At 41.0% G+C, this 23504-nt stretch overlaps 4 protein-coding genes across 9 annotated transcripts; 3 read left to right on the plus strand and 1 right to left on the minus strand.

Moving 5' to 3' along the window:
* Positions 1–72: 72 nt before the first annotated feature.
* gskip (gsk3b interacting protein) lies at positions 73–3191 on the minus strand. Its single transcript, XM_068338510.1, has 3 exons — positions 2947–3191; positions 1480–1722; positions 73–1380 (listed from the first exon to the last, which is right to left on the minus strand). The coding sequence occupies exons 2-3, from the start codon at positions 1717–1719 to the stop codon at positions 1219–1221; spliced, it is 402 nt and encodes a 133-aa protein (XP_068194611.1). The 5' UTR covers positions 1720–1722; positions 2947–3191; the 3' UTR covers positions 73–1218.
* A 34-nt stretch (positions 3192–3225) lies between these two features.
* On the plus strand, positions 3226–17703 carry atg2b (autophagy related 2B). Of its 5 annotated transcripts, none has more exons than XM_068338936.1 (43): positions 3226–3290; positions 3859–4276; positions 4385–4547; positions 4689–4841; positions 4912–5014; positions 5125–5287; positions 5375–5554; positions 5903–5999; positions 6106–6273; positions 6393–6544; positions 6946–7057; positions 7152–7395; positions 7493–7655; positions 7796–7888; positions 7977–8165; positions 8336–8609; positions 8691–8799; positions 8879–9080; positions 9539–9681; positions 9798–9955; positions 10077–10252; positions 10349–10496; positions 10581–10783; positions 11611–11727; positions 11843–11949; positions 12023–12115; positions 12226–12296; positions 12381–12457; positions 12549–12719; positions 12798–12930; positions 13396–13598; positions 13680–13909; positions 14029–14146; positions 14260–14451; positions 14529–14630; positions 14727–14805; positions 14902–15112; positions 15202–15271; positions 15354–15436; positions 15608–15729; positions 16058–16212; positions 16298–16447; positions 16529–17703. In XM_068338936.1, exons 2-43 carry the CDS (start codon positions 4115–4117, stop codon positions 16757–16759), a joined length of 6270 nt encoding a protein of 2089 aa, XP_068195037.1. In that variant the 5' UTR covers positions 3226–3290; positions 3859–4114; the 3' UTR covers positions 16760–17703. The 5 variants fall into 5 exon arrangements, with proteins under 5 accessions (XP_068195037.1, XP_068195039.1, XP_068195041.1 ...); XM_068338938.1 differs by having other exon boundaries at positions 13399–13598; XM_068338940.1 differs by having other exon boundaries at positions 11647–11727.
* A 215-nt stretch (positions 17704–17918) lies between these two features.
* noxred1 (NADP-dependent oxidoreductase domain containing 1) lies at positions 17919–19669 on the plus strand. Its single transcript, XM_068339338.1, has 6 exons — positions 17919–18076; positions 18200–18369; positions 18681–18861; positions 18934–19076; positions 19152–19347; positions 19488–19669. The coding sequence occupies exons 1-6, from the start codon at positions 17919–17921 to the stop codon at positions 19633–19635; spliced, it is 996 nt and encodes a 331-aa protein (XP_068195439.1). The 3' UTR covers positions 19636–19669.
* Positions 19670–20276: 607 nt separating this feature from the next.
* tmed8 (transmembrane p24 trafficking protein 8) lies at positions 20277–23177 on the plus strand. Of its 2 annotated transcripts, none has more exons than XM_068338952.1 (6): positions 20277–20410; positions 20584–20824; positions 20959–21052; positions 21204–21285; positions 21438–21731; positions 21899–23177. In XM_068338952.1, the coding sequence occupies exons 2-6, from the start codon at positions 20715–20717 to the stop codon at positions 22114–22116; spliced, it is 798 nt and encodes a 265-aa protein (XP_068195053.1). In that variant the 5' UTR covers positions 20277–20410; positions 20584–20714; the 3' UTR covers positions 22117–23177. The 2 variants fall into 2 exon arrangements, with proteins under 2 accessions (XP_068195053.1, XP_068195054.1); XM_068338953.1 differs by having other exon boundaries at positions 20284–20410; positions 20616–20824.
* Positions 23178–23504: the final 327 nt, after the last annotated feature.

Below are 23504 nucleotides of genomic sequence, written 5' to 3' on the forward strand. Positions count from 1 at the left end.
CACTAGTCTTTATGGGGATGCTTGTGATGGATTTCCCTCAAACGCAGCACTGGAATGGAGTCCCTACCAAAAGAGGTGAAACTACATCCCTCCTGATTTCAAAATTCAACTTAACAGAGCTCAATAGAACATCTGGTCAAAACATCACCTTGGATTAAAATTTGATCGTTTACTTCGAAGGTTCTCAGTTGAATGGTGGAAAGTTAAGATTTGCCTATAATCTGGGTTGCCCGTATTAAATGGATTGCTCTTGTAAACTGCTAGTGTTGAGGTCAATTATTGGTCAAAGGTCGGTAAGGTATAAGAATGCAAAGGGATCATGCTGGAACATTTTAGGTTTGAACATAACCTGTGGTCATTTTAATGCAACTGCTAGAAGTCTGACATGAACATAAGTTAACACATGTTTACCAGAAAATTATTGAATTGGTGCACTTGACGTAATTTTTCACCTGCTGGTCTCTATGTAGAGTTGGCAGATAGCCATGGACCTTCCTCATGCATACACTGGTAGCTGATGACTACACAGATGTGAATGTTTCTGGGGCCAGACTGTACCCAGTCATATCTACTCAGTCAACCAGTATTGTCTCCTGCTCCAAAAACCTCTTAAAAATTAGTGGTGATGGGTGTTTCTGGCCCTGTTATCTGAAAAGAGAACAAACTGCAAAATGAGAAAGCGTTTTTTTCTATTTTTCTAACCACAGGTCAGTCATTAAGGCAGCATGAGTTACACAGAATTTAGCTTTGGCTCACTGAGACAGTTGAATAAGTGGGTATAGCTGATCAGTTATCAGGTCACATATGTAGTGCAAGCAAGGCTGAGGAAAATGGGATCAATTCTAAAATTGCTACTTTCTCTGTTCATTTTGATGGATACAAAGTGCAGAATCCCCACAAGTTGCAGTTGTGAATTTGTAGCATGGAAGCTGGAAGATCTTACCACAGTAAAGTCGAAACAATGCCGCAACAGAGTCAATACAGCCAATACAGTACCAAACAGTCACAAAAGTTCAGTAACTGACATGAAGTCCTTGATGGGACCGAAAAAAGTTGCTCAGGCAGGATACCCATTATTGTGGCAGTAAATAGGCAGTTGGATGTCACTCAAGAGGATATAATATCTGCGCAAACTTGGTTATTATTGGCTCATGTCCAAACACACCCATATCAACTTTAATTCCACTTGTACACTTTTTGGAGCATCGTGTTCTGTTTTTATTGTCCATTTTGCTTCTGGAGTCTCTCCAGCCGCTGGAGCAAAGCATTTCCAAAGGCTTCTCTGTAACCCGGACTCAGCGTGTCAAGAAGTGAGTAAACAGTCTCATGGTACTGGGTGGTCAGATCCCCGTCCACTTGATTGAAGGCGTAGCCAACCACCTGTTCAGCAGAGCGATTGTCACAACATGGATTGATTCATGAATCTATAACATACCATAAATAAACAAGAAACCCCTCTCTCCCTTTAAAGCGTCTTACCCTCAGTCCTGCCTCTGTGAGCTCCAAACAGTACTGGTTTCCTTCTCTTGTTTCCACATTTATGTAAGCCACGTCTGACGCACTGTTGAGGCTCTGCGATACGTGCATTTCAGAAACAGCAAAAAGTACATCATTTACGACGGCTTCCGCTTCTAATCTCATGTCTTTGACGTCGCCAAGTACACAGTCCTCATCAAATGAAGAGACGATGTTTTCCTCGGGTTGGCAGTCTATCTCCATTCCCTAAAACACAAATACTTTACTTAATGACACAGTGGTTGCAGTTGCATTGTAGAAACACAGTAGTTCACCCATCAGCTCTTGACTGCCAAGGCACCTAGGCAGCTGTACTACATGATTTTAACAGTTCTGTTAAGTAATATACTGAGACATTAAAGTAAAGCAGTAAATTACATGTGACATCAATATATAATCTGAATGGTTTTAGAATAGGATTGTTATTCAGCAGCAGAGATGATGTGTCACATGTTCCTAAAAGCCAATTCTCTGAATAAACACTACTTAAATTAGCATACATCTGAAAAGCATCCGTTCTGTCTCACTCCCTCACTCTCACATATGATGCGCACACACGCCCACACCCACGCCCCCATGGTTGATGTTTAAAGCAAGGGAAATCTGACTATGAATAAAATGACAGATGGTGAGTTTGTTTCTTTAAAACTTCAACAAATTGCAACATGAAGCTCAGCTACTCATTGAAGATAATAGTGAGCAAAAACAGGATTCTAAATGTGTTTGCGTTTAGGTTTTCAAGTTTGAATTGTAAAGGTTGAAGTATCACCACAATAAATTATTATAAATTAGGGGCAAAAGCATTGATTTGAATATATTTCAGTTAAATACAACATAACAGTACCATCAGAAAGTTTTCTGGTATCCAGCTGAGTCAGTATTCTCTACTGACTCAGCTTTTAACATATTATTGGTGATACTGATGATAACTGTCATGTTCATAAATTCAGTTTTATTTATTTATTAGCGCTTTCATTTGTACAATGTTAGGTATATTGATAGTCCTATTTATAATGCTATTCTTTAATAGAACTTGATATTTATTGCAAGTTTACTGCTGTTTCTTTACGTGCATGAATGCATACGTTAAAAAAGAGATAATTGCATACATTACTTTCTTCATCATAACATGCCAAGTTATGCATTGCATGTAAACGTTTTACTTCCGTGATTTATATGTAAAACAAATGGACTTATATAATACAGCAAACTAACATTTGGGAATAAACTAGGGTGAAAGTAACGTAAAGCTCCTGTACTGGTTAACATTAGCAAGACATTTGACTGCTCAGCGAGACATAAATGCATTTTAATCACTCTGTTAATATCCCAAACATACCTACTGAGTAAAATCACATCATTTAACCACATAGCTGATTTATATCTGTCTCAATAGTGATTTCTAAACAAGCTGCGCTCATTTTTCCTCACCTCCTCGCTAGTGGAGTTCTTCCGGCTTGTGGAAGCTTCCAGCCTACTCGGGGTCTCAGCAGAGAAGGTTCAGTCCACCGGTAGACCGTAAAACTAATAACACCAAAACGCTTTCAGCAAACACGGCGTTACGTCACTTTAACGCGTATCACACTTATTTTCACCTTGCCTGCTTTGAGCCTAATTGATTAAAGTCATAAAAGAGATCTTGACCCAGTAACAGCGCCGCTAACCACACGACTTCCGCCATGTTATGACGTCATTGACTAATCCCACCCCCGGTGTGCGTGACGGTTCCATTGGTGCGGAGTCATGAAAGTGTTTGTAAACAAGTCTGTCATAAGGTAATTCAGGAGCTACAGCAATATTTTCATGCCTTACTTAACTTAATTGTTGTCATATTGTGTTGTTTTGTGTATGTATAGTGTTTTACTAGCGTGAGGGTACATAACAAATAATAGGTTTGTGGTTTAGCGGCAGGCTTGTACCGCTATAGCACTTGGGTTAGCCTAATGCTAGCTAAGCTAATGCTACCAGTTTCCCATATAAGTCGTTCACCTGCTAGCCTGCTAGTTAGCTAATTGACGTGCCTTTGTCTGGCAGTGTCAGCGCTGCTGCGTTGACAGCTCAGAGAGAGCCTAGGTTAGCTGAGGGTGGCAGGTAATTAGCGAGTCATTGGTATGGTGAGAGTCATTTCGCAAGTGTGTGCCTAGTTTTCTGGCTATGGTGGAGATACATTTGTACAATATTGAAATGTTTGGGTTTTGTTTGTTTTTTTTTTACAAAAAAAAAGTATTCAGCGTGTGTTAAATAGTGTGTTGCAAACGAATGAAACATAGCTACTTGTTGTCGCTTGGTTTTTAAACGTGCACATTTTTCAAATGACTAATGTGTATGTTTGCCTTTCTCCAGGTGCAGCAAACTGGAGTCGGACGAATTCCTACACATACCCTTGAGCATCTGCACATCCTCCAAACAGTCCCTAATTTTGAGCTGTAAACGGTGTTGGAGCTCACAATTGCTCAATGTCTTGGAGTCGACAGGATGACATGCCTGTAATTCCAGTGTTTGATTCATAGATGGTTACGTTGAATTAGCATTCCAGTGACAAAGAGTTGCAGAGCTTCGAAATCCTTCGCAATACCTGTGTATTGTTTGTCGAGTCAAGATGCCTTGGCCATTTTCGGAGTCCATCAAGAAGCGGGCCTGCAGGTACCTTCTGCATCGGTACCTCGGAAACTTTTTACAGGAGAAATTGAGTTTGGATCAACTCAGTCTAGACCTTTATCAAGGCACGGGATCACTCGCACAAGTGCCGTTGGATAAATGGGTATGTGTAGTACTAGTATTACCTTTGTGTCAGAAGACACTGGATTTTTTTTTCAAGCAGATTCTGCATGAATCATGATAATTCTCAGCTTTATTTCTTGTTCTTCAGTCACTCAACGAGCTCCTAGAGACAGCAGATGCCCCCTTTGAAGTAATAGCAGGATTCATCCAGACAATATCTGTGAACATCCCATGGGCAGCACTGTTGCAGGAAAACTGTGCCCTAGAGGTTAAGGGATTAGAAATGGCACTAAGACCAAGACCAAGAGCTGGTATGTAGGAACTGTTTTGTGCTTCTCTATCTCCTTCAGGGAAGAAGATTTAAACTGAATGGAGAAGGATTGATCAAATGTTGTGCGCAAGTTGACGACTAATGTTGCCAAAAATCATGTCACCACTGGTTATTCTTGCAGCTTCTGGAAATGAACCGATGTACTGGTCCAGTTTCATGACAAGCAGCATGCAACTCGCCAAAGAATGTCTGAGCCAGAAACTCACTGACGATATGGGAGAGAGCTTTCAGCCTTTTGAGGGATTAGAAAAGTTTGCTGAAACGATAGAATCAGGTACTTAATACTGTAAGCAAGACGTTTACCTGTCCAGTGTTGTCTGATAATTTTATTTCTTATTTTACAGTTCTGAGAAGAGTAAAAGTGACATTTTTGGATACTGTTGTCAGAGTTGAACATATTCCAGATAATTCTAAAACTGGGATTGCACTTGTGTTTCAAATCAATAAGTAAGTACGGACCATTTTTGTGGGGGATATCTCTTGATTTGTGTGACGCTCATTTTGCTCTCATCCGCAGGACTTTGTCTAGCCATTTTTTTTGTTTTGTTTTTTTGCAGGATTGTTTACTGTAATGAAACAGCTGAGGAAAGTTCAAATGTTAATGTGCACCAGCCAATCACATTTGCACATAAAAATATGCAGATGGAAGGCATCACAGTCTTTTGGGATGAGTTTTCAGATTTGACCCGTGCTGATTGTAAATCTTCACCTGCTGCCACAGTTAGTATATTGAGTTATTTAGATTTCTGAAATGTGGTATGAGGAGTTGAGCGGGTAATCCTTATAAATGGAGGTCTTCTTTTGCAGGAAACTGAGCTAAAGCTCTCTCCGAGCTGGAATCCCAAAATAATTTGTGAACCTCATCCCCAGTTCACAGAGCCTTTATCCTCTACAACACAGTTTAAACCTGTGCAGGTTGGGAGCCTGAGTGGAAAACTAGAGCTGTCTCTAACTCTGAAAAACAACTTAACTGTGCCTGGAGCAAAGGTAAGGGAAAAATTGTTAAATAGAAAAGACACTCATCAGAGTGCTGATCCTCATCAGGTGTGTGTGGGAGTACACTGAAGCACTTGTGACCCCTACAGTCATCGAAGTGAATAACAGAACAGCCACTAAAGTTTTCAAAAAATGCTGGATATAGGTTGATAATTGAGCATATAAATTGACACTGATGTGTTCAATATTATGAGAGATGAGCTTCAGATAAATGCAAATATGTATGATCCCCTCCAGACTTATGCCTGGTGGAGATATTGTAAAATATTCCTGATTATTTACACATTATGAACAAGGCTTCATTGCTTTAATTGTGGTCTTTTGGATGTTTCATTTCAGCTGGATGTTGTTGGTCATATCGATACTCTTGTTGTTCTGCTCTCCCCACGGCAAGTTCATCTTCTTCTGGACTTGTTTGGAGCTTTTTCTACTGGAGGTGAGAACCCCTTTGTTAACAAAAGAATTAGAATTAAGCAGGGTAACGACGTCACCAATGGGTTTTTTATAAATATGGACAAGAGCATTTCTTTATCTCTGTTAAGGTTCACAGGAATGGGCTAAAGATAGAAAGAGTCGCCCCATACAGCAAGAGGATGAGTATCGGCTCCACATGGAACTGAATCGGTGTATGAAGAAGGATAATGCTGTGCCAGGAACGGACAGAGACCTCCTATTTGAAAGCCATACCACCAGAACCGTGTCTAGTCGAGGTAGGACTGAAACACCATCTTCTTAACCATGACCATTCTGAGAAATCAGATGTCACGGTTCTATCTAATGAAACATTCTTTCTTTGCTTTTTCCTTCAACACATCCGTGGGTGGTGAAGATGATGTATTTTTCTCCATGGCAGATATGGACATGTCTCACAGCTTATCATCCCTTCCTCCTCTTGGGGAACCACCCACAGTTGACTTGGATTTGTCTCTTAACAGTAACTACTCAGTTTCCCCTGGAGAATCCCCCTCTGGAAATGCGACAGTAAGTCTCCATGACTTTGCCTACAGTCATGAAGATGCATTGAACTTTTCAACCTTGATTCCACAACTTAGTGTGATGCTTTGCAAATAATCTCACTCTCATCTGTCTCTCTTTAGCTCTATCTCATCTTTCTGTCTCTATATTATCTCTGTCTAAAATACACACAGAAGGATTAGCATCTTCTGTTATTAAATGTGTTTTAAGCATCGCAACATTTTGGGAGTTATGGTTGTATAATCTTGTTGGTTCAGGTCTCTATTAAACACTGAAATCCTCAGCAGATCTATGTACAAAAGTATGAATCTAAAATTAATACTGACAAAATCGGGAGGTGAACAGAAGACTGTTTTCAGTCTCTGCGTTTCAGTTTGGTGCAGCAGGTCATAACTGTGTATTTGCAGGCTGTCTGGGATGATTACATGGATGCACCACAACAAAGGGAAAAGCAGGCTCATGAAACTTCAGTCCCCTCACAGGATTCACAAGTCCCTCAAAAATTGCTGAGACAGACTTGTAAGTATGATTTTTTTTCTTAGTCATTTGCTTTAGAAGGCTGAAGGGAATTTTCATTCCAAGAAAAGGTTATACTGCTGATGTTTTATTTCAGCTCATCCATCTAAAACTCATGGTGACGAGTCAAGGCCTGAGTTGGTGTTGAGGTTGACACTGAGTAGCCTTGCGGTTGCAGTCCTCCACATTGACCCGCTGCCACCACCAGATGCTGCTCCTAGTCCACTTGGACCCTTGGCTGCACATTTCTTCAGCACAGTGGGCCCAGATAATCTCACCCCAGCTGCTTTTATTCAGTCTCGGACAGTGTTTAATCAAGCTTGCCCTCATGATCACCTCAGGTGCATAGTTACTTAATGATTTCAGTTATGTACTGTGATACTTTGTGAATGGGTCATCAATGTCAAATATTTGTCTGATTTGGATCCATATTTACAGATTTGTGGGCCAGGGGCTGAACATAAACTATGAGCATTGTCAGGAATCCAATCTGCGCACTTTTAGCACTGACGTCTCCCTAAACCAGATGGAGTTTCTGGAATGCCTGTTCCCCTCTGAGGCTATCAGTACTGGCTCTCAAAGAGGAATTCAGTACACAGAGGTTAGAGCTGGTAGTCTAGGTTTTGCTGAAGCACCGCATACCCATCCATTACACATAAAAGTGCTGGATGTGCATTTGAAAATTTTTTAGATGACTTGACAATGCAAACTTCTCTCACTAGTTTCTCTGTCACACCTCAGCTTCTGACATTTGACACCACTGCCAGCGCTGCTGCACCGCTCGCCACCTGCCTTCACCTGCTTTACAAACAGGCCGTGCGACGAGGTCCTCAGGTAATAACATTTGGAAGTCTGTTGTGAAACTGCAGTACTTACAAACACAACATTCGCGTCACGATCAGCTCATTGGTGGTCTGTGCAGGGTGGCCAGGTTCGCCTTAGCACCGTTCCCAGAAAAGCTGAGATCCAGGTGGAACTGGGTCCTGTACACTGCGAGCTGGACATCAGCATTGTGGACCGTCTCAACTCTTTGCTGCAACCTCAAAAGCTGGCCACCACAGAGCTGATGGCCCCCCATTTGTACACATCTTACAATAAACATGTCAGCTTGGTAAGGGTCTAAGAAATACTAGAATTTTTGTTCATCAAATCATTATGTAAATTGATAACCAACAGTTTGATTTGAATTTGAAAAAAAAATTACATCTGAATGGACCAGATTGCCAAACAAAAATTTGTAAATTATTATCTATAAAGTTCTTTTTGTCTTTCACCTCCCAGCACAAGGCCTTTGCAGAGGTCTTTCTTGATGACAACCATACTCCAACCAACTGTCATGTATCGCTGACTGTTAGCGCTCCAGTGCTGGGCCTTGCAATCCGATTCCCCATCCCTGATCTGCGATCAGATCAGGAGAGGGGCCCTTGGTTCAGACAGTCCCTGCAAAAGGAAATTCTCTTCCTAGAGCTTGAAGACCTTGAACTGAAAATGGAATACATGGGCGGCAATTCTCCTGACCAAACAAAAATGGAGCTCACATTCAGGGAACTTGTAGGTATGTGATCAAAAGAATCTTAAATATCACTTTGAAAATGTTTTTTGCAGACTAGGGAATCTCTCATTTTGCTGTCCACAGGAAAGTTTCAGGAAGGACCAGATCAGCCAGCTGCGCAGTTCCTTAGAGTGTCTCACACCATGGATGGAGACATTAAAATGTCTGAAAGTGTTAAATTTGATTGGCCGAGGTTTGTTTAACTCTCCAGGCCCAAACAAGTTTGTTCAACTAGGGTTCAGCTCTCAGTCATATTCAATCTATCTGAACAGGGTCGTGCTGAAGGTTAACCCCACTGCCGTCCACTCGATTCTTGAGCGGGTGACAGCAGAAGATGATGAGGGGGCTGAAGACCATTCTCTTGAAGAGGAAGAGGAGGAAGGGGCTGCCCATTCATTAAAGGATGTGTGTGACTTTGGCAAAACAGAACCGTCCCCTTTTTCATCACGAAGGGTTATGTATGAGAACGAGGAGGTAGGTAGTGACTACAGGGAAACAGTCATCAAAGGTTATAATATGGTGCCAGATATTGTATATTTTGACATATTTTATGTTTGGAATTTACCCTTAAATACACTAGAACAAAGCATTGAAAGCCAAACAGCTGCTAAATGAAGTCAGTAGTTCTGAAATTTCCCAGGTGTATAGATGCCACCTGATGATGAAGTTTGTTCTCTTTGTACAGTCAATCAATTTGTTTGACCAAAAATTTGTTTTTGTAAATTTAATGTTGGTGTTGGTCTAAAGCAGGTCAGCAGGTTGATAATTTGCATTTTGGTGTTGGAGTAACCTCTGGTTGGTTTAGTCAAACATGCAGCATGATATAGATTTATCATTATGCAAACAGCAACTTGAGCATTGTTTTGCATGCCTAACCTGCTGACAGAGCAGGTGGTGACAAGTCCAAGTTTAATAAAATGTTTTTATTGCAGTTGGTCATTCCTGGCGATGTCACAGAGATGACTGAGTTCCAAGATAAAACCATGAACAACTCCCGCTTCATTGTTGAGTTGTGTTTCCCCAATGTGCAGTTTGTCCTCCCCAGCAAGGCATTTTATGAAAAACTGCACAATAGGTATGAAATTTGATATATCAAACAATGTCAAATACACCAACTACATATCAAAAAGTGTGCTTTAGTTACAGCCATGGAATACTGCTATAATGAGATAAAAACCCTGTTTATTTAAGGATTAACAATGACCTGATGCTGTGGGAGCCCACTGCTCCATCTCCAGTGGAGACAGTAGACAGCATGCCTTATGGAGGTGGGCTCTCTGTCGCCAGTCAGTTGATCAACACTTACTCCAAGGACAACTTCAGCCAGTTCCACTCTACTGGACCTGATGGTGAGATTCCACAATTAACATACAATGACTTTGCTTTGGGTTAGAGCCATCTATTTGTAGTACATATATTAAATGTGAAGTTATGGTTATTCCTCACACATATTTTGTGTTGTGCTTTCAGATGAGACCAGTGGGTCAGAGGAAGAGATGACACATTATTACTCTTTTGCCTCTGACCAGCGCCTCAGGTCGCAGAAGAAGAGAAGGCCCAAAATCCAGAATAAGACCTCTCAGAGCCTATTTTCTGTTATCATTAGTGTCAATCATGGCCTAGTGGCTCTTCAAACTAATTCAAAGGTAAATACACACCTCTTTTGATCAGTTTTATCCAGACATTCCTGCTATGAAATATGATATAAGGGTAGTGGGTTTGATTTAACATCTTTCCTAAAGGAGGATACAACTATACTGAAAGACAAACATGGTGAATTCTGGCTGGAGGTAAAAGATGCTGTGCTGTTCAGTGTGACTCAGTACCAAGGCTGTAAAGACCAACACTACATCTGCTTTCAAACTAGCAATATTTGCATGTGTCATCAAGGTAAACGTCATGATACATCTATTTTGTCTCAGTTATGTCATGTAGTTTTCTGTCACTGATGTTTTACTCCATTATCGTGCTTAGGACTTGTGGATGGGAGTCCTTCTGCGTCAGACATCAGGTTACCATGTAGGACATGTCCCCACTTGTTAGAACCAACTATTTACCAGTCAGAGATGCCTGCTGAGAGATCCTCAACACCTTCAGATGGCATTGGTCTTGAAGCCCGCAGCATGGTGTCTGTTGCTGTAAAAATTTCCTCACCAAATGGAGAACGCAATGTCAGGGTAAATTAAATCTCAAATGATATACTTATACACTTTATCAAACACAGCTTCAATATTTCCAATTAAGGTCAAGTTTGCTTTCTACAGATGTCCTTGCTATTATTAAGTTGGTCATGGACTTGTAGTTTTGCTGTTACTGGATCGGGCTGGAGCTTTTTGTATTCAAGCAGCAGTGGCAGCATACTAAAAGTCGCATTCTGAAAAGCACTACTCGTATGCCACTGCTGTTTGCAGGCCTGACCTTGTTTTTGGCCTGTTGAGTAAAGCCTAATTGAGACCAACCAAAGAGTTTGTGGAGGTTATTCCAGAATTGTGAAGCAGTGTTTAAGGACACAACTGGGATAGTATTATTTGGCCCGATAAACTTGTAGACATTATTACCTACAGTATTTATTTTGTGAGGAATGACTTTCAGAGAAGTTACCTCCAATAGTTTGCCTCTCTGGCTAGAGCTTTCTCTTTGATGCCTATTTTCTGCTTCAGTCATCAAACAACCTAATAGAAATGCAGAGAAGGTTGTAAACTGTTTGACCAGCATACAGTCTTCAAATGGTTGTTGGTGCTCAACATCACCTGGTCATGACTGCATTTGCCCTGTAGGTGGGGCAATTGTCAAATGCGATTAAAAATACAGTACATTTAAAAGTGAAGCCATTTGAATTTTCACATCCATGAAATTGTTTTAAAGTAATGGGCCGTTTAGTCAACATTTCCATGTTGGGATAGATTGTACTGAATGTTAATTTGAGTTCTAGTTGGAAGCATTTGTGTGCAGCAGCACATTTTTAATATTGAAACAAGGAAAAGTGAAATGAAATTGTTTTCAGCTGACTCGGGTGACCGGTATGTCCACAATCATGCAGGAATTTCTGGTTGCTGTTGGAGTGAGAGGAGCCACGCTTCAGCACAGAGTGGCCCCTCCCAGCCTGGGCTGGTATGAACAGGTACACTGAGATGGAACAAATACTTGACAAAAATATGTCCGATTGTTTTGCTGTCACTTGAAGAGAAAATTGGATTAGTAACGTAAAAATCTTATTACTCATTTGTGTGCAACAGATTGTCGACTTCCTGAATGTTTCTGATGAGCCTGTATTGGGTTATGCTCCTCCTACATCTGTCACTACACTGCATTTACACCTGTGGAGCTGCTCCCTAGACTACAGGTAATCTAGAGCTCACGCCTGCCTCGAGGCAGTTACCGTGGTTTGTATTATGTTTTTGTTTTCATCTGGACAGACCCCTCTACCTACCACTAAAATCACTGCTGCTGGTTGAGACCTTCAGCATCTCCAGCAGTGTCTCTTTAGACCATTCTTCCTCAACACTCAGGTATGAAAGGGATTCTGCTTTTGCCACTAATACAAAATTATTGTAATGAAGTAATTGATGTAGAATTAAAGGAAAAGTTGTTTTTGCTAAATGTAATGTGTTTTGCACAGGATCATCTTGGATGAAGCTGCTCTGTTCCTCTCGGACAAGAGTAATGTTGTCTCTGTCAATCTGGCACGTGGTAAGTCAACTTGAGAGCTGAATAAACAAATTAGAATAAACCACTTAAAATATTTGTTTTTTAATGTGTATTTTTTTCCTAAAGACTATGTCCAAGTGGTTGACATGGGAACTCTGGAGCTGAGAATTACAGCTGTCAAACCAGGAGTGGGTGAAAAGTTGGTAAGAACTCTCAATCTCTAAGTGACACTGTTCAAAATGTTGTCTTTCAAAACAGGTTAAAGTTTGTGCATGATTATTTGTTGGGTTATAGTCAGAGCCCAGGTTTGATCTGCGCTGTTCCAGTGATGTTATTCACATCAGAACCTGTTCGGACTCCTGCGCCGCCCTCATGAACCTCATCCAGTATGTAGCCAGTTACGGAGACTTATTGCCTCCTGCAGAACCAGAGGCCAAATACAACAGCACTATACAGAGGACAAAGGTCAGCATGACCCCAGCATAAGGCAGGAATGAATTACCATAGGGTCATACATGCCTTGATTATGTTTGTGTTTGGCAGGCGGAGTTTCCCAGCTGTTCCACATCTCAGACCCTTTTACTAGCTGAGAATGAGCAGCAGATACTGCAGGATCTGATGAGTGAAGCAATGGAGGAGACTGATGGGCAACAGGCATCAGGACCGCAGCTACATGGTGATGACTTGAATCACTAAAGATTAAAGCTTAAGCTGCATTAAGGATATGACTTACCATAATTACGTCCCGCTTCAAAGCGGTGATGTATTGTGATTGTCAATGTTTGTCCGTTCGTGCGTTAGTTCACCAAATATCTTTGCAATCGTTGCAGATGGAAAGATGAAACAAACATATTACTCGTGCAGCAAAGGGGATAAAAATGAGATGACCTTGAGAAAACTAGGTCATGGTCAAATTTCAACTTTCGTACACTCGTGAACTGGATATAGAAAGAAGAGGGAGAATTCCAGTGTAAGACCGTAGATCAAAGATAGTGCTTTGATCTGCGAATGTTGGTCAGAGCACTAGCTTTGATCTTTGACCTATGCAAGTCAGGATAAAATTTTGAATTCAGGGGTGTCGCGGGATGTTGCAGTCTCTGACTGCCTTTGGTCTAGCTTGATTTTGTACTTTACACATCAGTAGGTGCAGAGGAAGAGAGTAATCAAGACCACAACCAACCTCACTCGGACCTGTTCCTCTTCCCGGATGAGAGTGGGAATTCCAATCAAGATTCAAGTCCCACTTTCCCCGTGCTTCATTCACCCCTCATCACTCCTGTCCCCAATCTGGCCCAAGAGACTGATGACTTCTGTATCCTGGAGACACCAGGGTCCAGTAGCGAGGTCAGCATGGGCTCATTTACATAAAACTACCTGACATAGACTTACAAGCCTCTACTCACTTGTAACCAATATGTGTTTCAGGATCTTGATCAGGAGCCAATAGTAAAGCAGTATGCTCCAAGTCCAATTGAAATCAAAGAGGATTACTTTAGTAACCCTCTAGATGGGAGTGATTCCAGCAGTGGAGTCATGAACTTCCCCACTCCAGAGGTGCGCTACCTCATTAAGGAGATCTCAGTCATCTGGCACCTTTATGGTGGAAAAGACTTGGGGAGTGCTTCTTTTACATCCTCTCCTACTAGAAGCCGGGGGTGAGTTGTTCACTCTGTAATTACATACATGTTTTTAAATGTGCTCAGGAGGAAACAAACTTGTTCACTGGTAAGTTGTTGTTGTTTTTTGTGTGTGTACACCAATTTCCACCTTGAAGGTCTACCCCCCATGGCTCCCCATCTCAAACTCCAGTCAGACAGGCCAAAGCTTCAGGGCGGACAGGAGGTGGAAAAGGAAGGAATCCTGACATTCTGATGGAGATACAGCTCAGTAAGGTGAGTTTCAACTTTTCCTGAAATGGATATTCTCACACACCCTTGTACAAATCACAGAAACCTTGTGTCGTGTCTTGACCATTCAACGGCTTTTTAAAAAATCTTTTCCCAAGGTGAGATTTCAGCACGAGGTGTACCCTCTGACTCAGGCAGCTTCTGGGCCAGGGACGGATCAGCCAGTCTCCCGGCAGGTGTTTGTTGTGCAGGACTTGGAGATTCGAGACAGACTGGCTGCCTCACAGATGAATAAGTTCCTCTACTTGTATTCCAGCAAGGAAATGCCCAGAAAGGCTCATTCTAACATGGTGAGGGGGGTAACACACAAATTTACCCAGTCAAGTTCTGGGCTGCTGTAACTTTTTTTCTGTGTTTTTGGTTTAAGTTGACAGTTAAGGCTGTTCACATGTGTCCTGAGTCAGGCCAGGCTCCCCAGGAATGCTGTTTGCGTGTTTCCTTGATGCCTCTTCGTCTCAATATCGATCAAGTAAAGGATGATTTTACCTCTAAACCAAATATTGTATATGTATCCACATCCTAAGTAACATGTTTTAATGACGGCCTTTTTTTTTATTATTTGAAGGATGCCCTGTTCTTCTTGAAGGACTTCTTTACTAGTCTTACAACTGAAGTTGAGTTTTTCTCACCACCTGCTCAAGATGGTAAAATTTACTATTCACCATCAAATATGACTTGAATGTATGCTAACATTACTCACACTTTCAAGCAAACCACTGATCAAATCTTGTTTTCAATAGCTGTCAGTGTTTCCACAAAAAAAGCGGCTGCCCCTGAGATCTCTTGCAGCTTCTCCAAGCATTTTAGCAGCAGCCAGGACCCGGCCCCGATCATCTCAGTGCCCAATCAGAGACGCTTAAAGCACAACGGGTTCTCCACATCTAGCAGGGAGGAATTGAATGAAACTGAAACCTCTGCTCCTTCTTTTACAGACCAGCCCATCTTCTTCAGGTCAGTGTTAGATAATTAAATTAGAAACCATTTCTTAACATATAATTCAGTTGCTCAACTGTGTTTGGTAACTTCTTATCTGTCAACAGGGAGTTTAGATTTACCTGTGAGGTTCCCATTCGCCTGGATTATCATGGGAAACACGTTTCAATGGAACAGGTACATAATTTAGGAGGCTATGCATTAATTTCACCTTACAATGTTTTATTTGTGTGGTATTAATGTTTTTGCTTTCTTCTAGGGAACATTTGCAGGAATCATTATTGGATTGACACAGCTTAATTGTTCAGAGCTGAAGCTGAGGCGCCTGTGCTACAGACAAGGGTATGTTTATCTCAGTTATGTAAGATGCATATAACATATGAGACGGTGTTAATTATTTGGTGTCTTTGGTGCAGCCATTAAAAACTATTTTTAGCCTACAAATAAACCTACAACATGTGTAATTCAATAATCATTCCTAGGAAAGTAATATACAGTATGTCTATCTCTCAGATTATTAGGTGTGGATAAACTGTTTTCTTATGCAATGAATGAGTGGTTGAACGACATAAAGAAGAACCAGCTTCCAGGACTACTGGGTGGCGTGGGACCGATTCACTCACTGGTGCAGCTGGGTGAGTACAGACATGGTTGATGTTTCCAGTGTTTATGGTGTTATCAAATGAGCTTTTCACAGTGGGGTTTAATGCTCATCATAAACCATAAAAACGGTAATTAGCTCGAGTCCTCAGTGTTCAACTTTATATTACTGCTATAATTCTGTCTTTTGATTCTGGCCTGTATAAACAAAGTATGTTATTTCCATATCTTTAAAGCTGTTTCCTTTATTATTCTATACATAAACTGCTGTGAAAGGTCTTAATAATGTTTGAGATTATTAATCCAGCTGTATCTGTCAGGTAATATACATTTACCTGTTCTTAAAATGATTGTGCTCTTCAGTTCAGGGATTCAGGGACTTGGTCTGGCTCCCGATTGAGCAGTACAGGAAAGACGGTCGGATAGTCCGCGGATTCCAACGTGGTACCGCCTCGTTTGGAACTTCTACTGCTATGGCTGCTCTGGAGCTCACCAACAGAATGGTCCGGACCATCCAGGTAACCCCGTCTTTCTGCTGACTCATGAAATCTGTATTTGCCTTCCAGGAAGCAGAAAACAAATCTCTTTCTGTACCATGTTTAGTCTGCTGCTGAGACGGCCTATGACATGGTGTCTCCAGCGCCTGATGAGAGGGACACAAGAAGGATCAGGAGGTTCACCCACTATGGACTTGCTCATCAGCCTGTTGACCTGAGGGAAGGTGTCGCCAAAGCTTACACTGTGGTAAAAGAGGTAAAAGAATTACTTCATTTACATTAATAGAATCAAACAATCAACGTTTTTAACGGTGGGTCTGTGGTGCTTCTTCTACAGGGGATCACAGATACAGCACTGACCATCTATGACACAGCTACCCGGGAGCATGAGCAACGTGGGATGACGGGGGCAGTGGGTGGGGTTCTCCGACAGCTGCCACCCGCAGTGGTTAAACCACTCATTATGGCCACTGAAGCTACTGCAAATGTTTTGGGTGGGATGAGGAACCAAATTCACCCTGATGCACGCCAGGAAGAGTCTCAGAAATGGAAGCAGGGTGAGGAGTAACTTGTTGCCATGTGGTGCTGGGAAAAATGACTGCAGAAACAGCCAGTAAATGCATTAGAAACTTGTGCTCAAAGCATTTTCATCTCAGAGGTTCACAATCTGCCCCAGTGCAGAAAATATTGTTCATCTCATGGCAGTTTGAGCAAATGTGATTCAGCTTGTGTCAGCTAATCAGTTCCCTCACTGTGCCTTCATGGTTATCAGCGTTGTCAAACTGTATGTTTAATCAAAGGGATGTATAAAAATTGATGGTTTAATAAGCCACATATTGTCTTCATGTGGATTCTGTACTGTTGTGGGATAGATAATTGCAAATAAATATGTTAAATAATAGACTCTTGTCTCATGAGGTGCAAACGTTAATTTCCTCTGCAGTCAGTTTAAATGTTCTCTTAAATGCTAACAAAGGTGTAATGACCTGTAATGTCCATAAATTGCACTCCATGTTGGCCTTGTTACTTACTGTAGATATTCGTAATGTGTAACATTTTGTGCAAATGTAAAAACAAGTACAGAAAATGGTTGCATTTCAGCTTTGTGAAGTTATGTGATCAGCACTTTCAGAAGGTTGACTTCCTCAAATGAAAAAGGAAAGACTTAGACGTTTATATTTTTGGGCTCCAGTCAATGTTTTCATTTCTCTAAAATCTACTGTTGTGACAAGCTGCTTTTAAAATTAAGAAAAAAATTCAATCTGCTATTCAAACTTTCCAACTATTGCACACACTATCCACTTAAAATCCTGGAGGCAACATCTTCATGTCTTAAATGTCTTGTGCAATTTTTTTTTTTACATTGAAATACTGATGTCAAGTGTGATATGTTGCAGACATTTGATTTGCCCAATTTTGTTAATGTGAACAAGTTGATCTTGTATAAAGGTGTACAGCTGAAGGATGAATTTATATTGAAGCATGAAAGGGAAAAATAAATGATTAAATTCACCAGTGTGTTTTGCCGGTTGTTTGTTTTTTGGTATATTTACTCAAGAGAAATGCATTGAAGCTGATTTTATATACTTCTTTTTTTTTGCAATTAAACAAGACGTGATTTTATATTGGAAGGGCGTTAAGACGGAAGTTGCTGTTTCCATGGAAACAGGACTAACAGTAAAGCGTCCACTTTCTGCTCAGCGTACATCTGGTGGAGACTGAGGGCGATGGGAGATGTGTTTGCTGGTTTGAACAGTCTTTCTTTTGAGGCTGGTCTCACTGAGGATGAGAAAGAGCTTCTTTATCTGCGTGCGCGCACGGCTGGACTCCAGTACTGCGGGAGCGCGCACGCAGTTTTCCTCTGCGAGCTCGTGCACACGTTGAGGTAAATTCAAATGTACTGCATGTGTATGGGAAAACTATTGTTACATAAACAACTTGCATACTTTTAGCATGTCCACTTCTTTTGTGATAGCCCGTTAGAAGTAATTTATCTTTCACCTTTCAGAGGTATGATCAGTCGTCGCACTGCAAAATCCCCTGCAGGAAATGATGACCTCTGTGTTGGGATACTTGGGATGGGTCGCATGGGGAAAAAGTTGCTCCTCTTTCTCCTTGCAAAGTCTGGCATCAGACCATCATATATTAAGGTTTCCACTAGAAGACCCGAATCTGCAGGTATTTATATATATAAATAGTAAAGGCTTAAAAGTCCTGATTTAACCTCTGCGTTGACTGGCTGATACCTATTTACATTGATTTAAGAATGATGTGTCCTAGTGATATAGTGTATTTGTGTAATATACTGTATATATATATATATATTTGAATATATTTGTATATATAAGGATAGAAATCTCTAATGCAAATGTATCTCTATTGTTACAGCTTCACGTCATTGCATTGAACCTTGTGTTTATATACTAGTAAACAAAATGCCACACATAAAGCAATAAGCTCCCAATGCTTTTCTTGTTATTTTCTTTTAGAGGAATTAATCCACACAGAAGTTGAATGTTTCTTTGACAATCGCAGACTGGCCTCATGGGCAGACATTTTGTTCCTCTGCTGTCTGCCCTCTCATCTCCCAAAAGTTTGTGCTGATCTCCACTCTAACCTGTCAAAGAGCTGTCTCGTGTACAGCTTTACTTCTGCTGTGCCTTGCTCTAGGTACCAACACAGTTGCAATATTTTTGCTTATTTCCGGTAATTTATTTTCCTAAATTCCTCATTTGTTTAAAGATTATCACAGCTTCTAGGACACGATTTCATTCTCAAACCACAGTATGACCTTGTGGTGTGTGACACCATGGATGTGTGGCTGTCCTGCTCTCCTCTGTCAGATCCTTTGCTGATAGAGCTATCATGTCCTCTTTCAATGAGTGGTATGTAATGTTCCTAATTTCTGAATTCAAGTTTACTTTGTAACTTTATATGAAGCCATATTCATTCTCATTAAGGTGGTATTACTCTGAGTCCAAAATGGGTGTGTGGATTGTTGTACATCCTGCTGAATATCTGCACCGCTGCTGGTTTGGGATCCAGTGATGCACTATCACTGATCAACAGTCTCCTCAAGAAGTGCCCACACACAGCGGAATTGAATGTTCAAAGCTTTATCAGTGAAGCAAATGCACCATGTCTTCCTAAAGAGGAGTAAGTGTAACAGACCTAGGTAGATTATAGATATTTTGTTTTAATACAAGACTTAAACTACAAATGGATCAAGTAATTTCTTTTTTACTATAATGCCATGTAAATAAAAACCTTTCCGGTTTTACTTTTTGTCCTTAAAGGTGTTTCCCCTGGATTTCTCTCACTAATGTCCAAACAAAGGATACACCACTGCTGGCTGTTCTTTCAAGCAGTAATTCCATACAACCGTGCATCTCTGCAGCCTACAAGTCTCTGATGAAAACAGCAGCAAACACCGACACTCTTTAGTAAAACTTGATTGTATATCCTCTAAAGTTTTCAAGCACGGATGAAAGTTTAAAGGTAGGAAGTTCTAATGTCGAACATTTACATCTTTTGAAAAATAATAAATAAAAAAATTAATTCGAGGAACCACGAAGACATTTATATATTTTCTTTTCCTACACAATTTGTATCATTAATCTGTAGGGGGAAAAATGCCATTAGCAATTGCACAACCACCTCCCACTCTGTGTGTGTATGTGTGTTGGGTCAGCGGGCAGGTAAAGAGGGGTGGTGTATGATGTATTGATTATTGATTAGACCTCAAATCTATCTGTCTGTCTGTCTCATGTACAGCTTTATTTAAATAAAGGTTAAATAAAAATAAATGTTTCTGCTGTGCCTTGCTCTAGGTACCAACACAGTTGTAATACGGTTACTTATTACAACAACCATATTACTATCTGTCATTCACATGAAATAGTATACAAATTAGATGAACAGAAATAAAAAATCTTTATAATTTCGTAATAAAATATAAATTTGGTGTCTTTGTATATAGTATACTGTATGTTTCAGCGGATGCGTCTCCCCGTGCTGCAGATCGCACATTTTCGTCAACACTCGATAAAACACGGAAGTGCGTGTTCTGTTTTTTTTTTTATTTACTCCGATGCCGACCATCCTTCACTGGGGAGACGCGTCACATGGCTGCACTGATGTGTAAGAGTATTTACTGATGGCTGGAATTAGACTGAAATAAACATCCGAGTTTCGGGCTGCCTCTCCTCGCTAAACTGAGGTAAGTTTCCAAACGCCCGCAGCTTCGGCCTCTCTTTGTTTTTTTCCAATGCTAACTAGCGTTAGCTCATCAGTTAGCATCCGGATCCTAGGGACCATCAGCTGTCAGAGCTTTAGTATATAAGGCATGACTTTCACATGAACACTTCTCTTTTTATCTGTTTCATGCATCAGTGTGTGTCAGTAAACAGGGATTTGTTGTGCAGCGGTGGTTCGCTGGGTCGATCCGGGTTGTGTTGCTCTCCTTCCTTCCTGCCTGTGGCTGCGAGGGGCGGGGCTACATCCGCACTCAGACCGAGGAGGGAATGGAGAGACCCGGGGCGGCATCAGAGCTCCAGTCGCGGCTGTCTTCACTCTCCCTGTCTGCGTTCCCCGGTGTAGAACCCGAACAGTTCGTCCACCAGCCGCTGGCCAGGTAGCCTGTTGCTGCAGAAAGCTGCTTGTAAAGCTAGCGTAAGGAAACGTCATGCTTGTTCTACTTTCATCCTCATGTCTTAACTGTTGGATTGTTGCAATGTCTGTCCTGCTGCTTTATCATCTTGTCTCCAGGCTCCAGAACACGGATCTGTCACAGAGCTCTACCCCGATCACAAAGCAAGCTGACATGGAGGAAAGCAAGGAGGATTCAGGGCAACATGCACAGGTAGGTACTGGTACAGTATTTGCTTTTCATGCATAAGATGAACTCCTATTGATTGCCAGGAAACAGCGTTGTGCAATCCAATCTAGTTTTCTTATCTATAGCATCAGCCTGTATGTATGTAAGCTGATGTATGTTTGTATGTAATCAACAGGCGGCTGCTGAGCAAGCCCATGGGGAAGGAGACAAGGAGAACAACACTGCTGGGAGCAGTCAGCTCTCTGCTGAGATGAAGGGTGAGGGACCTCTTATAGCATCATGGCAGCTATTTTAGTTTTACAAAACAAATCTGTAAAGTAAGAAGCTTACCTAAACTAGAGAAATAATTATGGATGTTGCTTTTATGCTCTTCATGGACATGTTGCTGTTTGTTTACTCCTGATGGCAGCCCAGATGCCGCCTCTGGCACCTCCAACAACATGGACATCTGCTGCCCTTAAAGAACTGAAGGCAAAGCTTCGGATGGAGCAGGACAGTGTGGTCACAGTGTACAGAGGCGACATCATGACGGTTCACGTGCCCACCGTCCCCGAGGCCAGCAAAGTGTGCTGGGAGTTTGCTACGGATGGTTATGACATTGGCTTTGGCATTTATTTTGACTGGAGTCCAGTCACAGACCGGTCTATCACTGTGCACATCAGTGAGTCAAGTGATGATGAAGATGAAGAGGAGGAGCTGGAAGGTCAGTTACTGTCTCAAATTGAGAATATGTCTGGTTTGAAATCATTTTTTGTGAATCAAATCAATAATTTGAATCTGTGTCCCAGCAGTACTGCATTTTTATGTGTTTTTGACAAGCTGGGATCTCTGGTTGTAAATTAACTTTGTGTTATGTGCTGCCTCTTGCAGGGCAAGTTGGTAATGGAGATGTGGAGAAGGGCTCCAAAAACCAAACCAGCTCAAACTTGGCAGAAATCCTACCTGTATACCGCCAGGACAGCCACTTGTCAGTGAACGGGGGCAGCCATGATTTTCCCGGTGAAGGCACTTACCTCCTGAAGTTTGATAACTCCTACTCACTATGGCGAAATAAAACTCTTTACTATAGAGTTTATTACAGTGCCTGAGATGCCATTCATTTATTGTTGATGAATGTCAACCTTAGAGATGAATCCTACTATTAGCAACAATGAACTATTTTTGATTTCATACTTGAGGTAAAGATGGTTAGAATATAAAAGTTAAGATCTATGTAAATCTATTTTTTAGCACTCTTTATGTTGCCACATTTGAATTTATGTACACAGTCAGGTAAATTTAAACAGATGTAGTCTATTGTCCTCCAGAGAGTTCTTTGAGGAAGCCTTGCATATATACAATGTTCCTGCGTATGTATGTACTATATGGTCAAGTGCCCATCATAAAACCTATATGATCTTCAGACGTAACATTTCTATGGTAGCAGTGATCAGGGAACACCTGCACAGAGTAAATTTCACCAGATGCTTATTCAGCTCTAAATTGATCATGCTTTGTGTGTGTTTAAGTGTCCGGGCACATTATGTTGGTTTGCTGTCATTATTTGTATTTAATCTTGTGATCTGTAGTGTAATTTATTTTTATCTATGTTAAACTGAATGGATCATAATGTAATACAAATCATGTGCAAAGATCTGTCTCTACTGTCATAGTGGTGTGTTGGTGAAATATTCACGTTGAATGTACTGAGGCAAGTGGTAGCAGTTTTTCCAAAGTGTGCTTTTTTATGACACAAATAAAAGTCATCCCTTATCGCATTAACCTCTTATTATGTAATATAGATTCAATATTTACCATCGCCTTTCCTCCCACTTTAATTTGCTATTTCAGAGGTTGAGAGCTGTTTTAATATTTAATCTAAATGTATTTTATGCACAGGTCTAATGAAGTGTGTTTGTTTTTGAGTATGCTAAGTCCATTGGGCTTCTTTGCGTTGAAAACCTGTTTCTGAAAGCAAATGTTTCTACCACACTTCACTTCAGTGCATGTTCCCAAAGATTTCACTAGCTTGACCTCTGTCCTTGAAGATGTTCATGAGCTGATTTAAAGCTTCCTATGTATACTGTATTGTACACTGTACTTTACTGTGAGTTATGATCATGTTTATTTCTGAAATCTATATTCTACAATAAAGAGAAAGATCATCTGACCTTCTGTGTAATTAATGTGAGAAATGCATGTTCATGATAAGTTGAGAACATGCTGGAAATATGAAACTGGCCATGCACTGATATATATTAAAGATGTTGCATAGACTGAGTGTAATATCCAGCTGAATGAATCTATGTATTCTACCTGAGACACCATCATTTCACGGCAGTCACCACTGCAGGGTTTAAAAGCAGATGGTCCCCTGTGCTTCTATTAAATTGTGGCATTAGGGGACTGATGTAATTGTTACTTAGGTGCTGATTAACCAGGTTTTATTCTTAGCCGTCCCCAAACACCTGTCAGAATCAGAGCTGCATCTCGTGTC

This window comes from Antennarius striatus, chromosome 17 (assembly GCF_040054535.1).
Source record: "Antennarius striatus isolate MH-2024 chromosome 17, ASM4005453v1, whole genome shotgun sequence".
In the NCBI taxonomy this organism is placed as follows: Eukaryota; Metazoa; Chordata; class Actinopteri; order Lophiiformes; family Antennariidae; genus Antennarius; species Antennarius striatus.

Bases quoted from the DNA above. Each gene is read 5' to 3' on its own strand.
- gskip (XM_068338510.1), bottom strand. From the start codon at position 1,719: ATGGAGATAGACTGCCAACCCGAGGAAAACATCGTCTCTTCATTTGAT. The intron at 1,381-1,479 runs GTAAGACGCTTT...TCTGCTGAACAG, and splicing joins TCACAGAGGCAGGACTGAGG to GTGGTTGGCTACGCCTTCAA.
- atg2b (XM_068338936.1), top strand. From the start codon at position 4,115: ATGCCTTGGCCATTTTCGGAGTCCATCAAGAAGCGGGCCTGCAGGTAC. The intron at 8,166-8,335 runs GTAAGGGTCTAA...TTCACCTCCCAG, and splicing joins ACAATAAACATGTCAGCTTG to CACAAGGCCTTTGCAGAGGT. The intron at 12,458-12,548 runs GTAAGAACTCTC...GTTGGGTTATAG, and splicing joins CAGGAGTGGGTGAAAAGTTG to TCAGAGCCCAGGTTTGATCT.
- noxred1 (XM_068339338.1), top strand. From the start codon at position 17,919: ATGGGAGATGTGTTTGCTGGTTTGAACAGTCTTTCTTTTGAGGCTGGT. The intron at 19,077-19,151 runs GTATGTAATGTT...ATTCTCATTAAG, and splicing joins ATGTCCTCTTTCAATGAGTG to GTGGTATTACTCTGAGTCCA. The intron at 19,348-19,487 runs GTAAGTGTAACA...TTGTCCTTAAAG, and splicing joins CCATGTCTTCCTAAAGAGGA to GTGTTTCCCCTGGATTTCTC.
- tmed8 (XM_068338952.1), top strand. From the start codon at position 20,715: ATGGAGAGACCCGGGGCGGCATCAGAGCTCCAGTCGCGGCTGTCTTCA. The intron at 21,053-21,203 runs GTAGGTACTGGT...TGTAATCAACAG, and splicing joins ATTCAGGGCAACATGCACAG to GCGGCTGCTGAGCAAGCCCA. The intron at 21,732-21,898 runs GTCAGTTACTGT...TGCCTCTTGCAG, and splicing joins TGAAGAGGAGGAGCTGGAAG to GGCAAGTTGGTAATGGAGAT.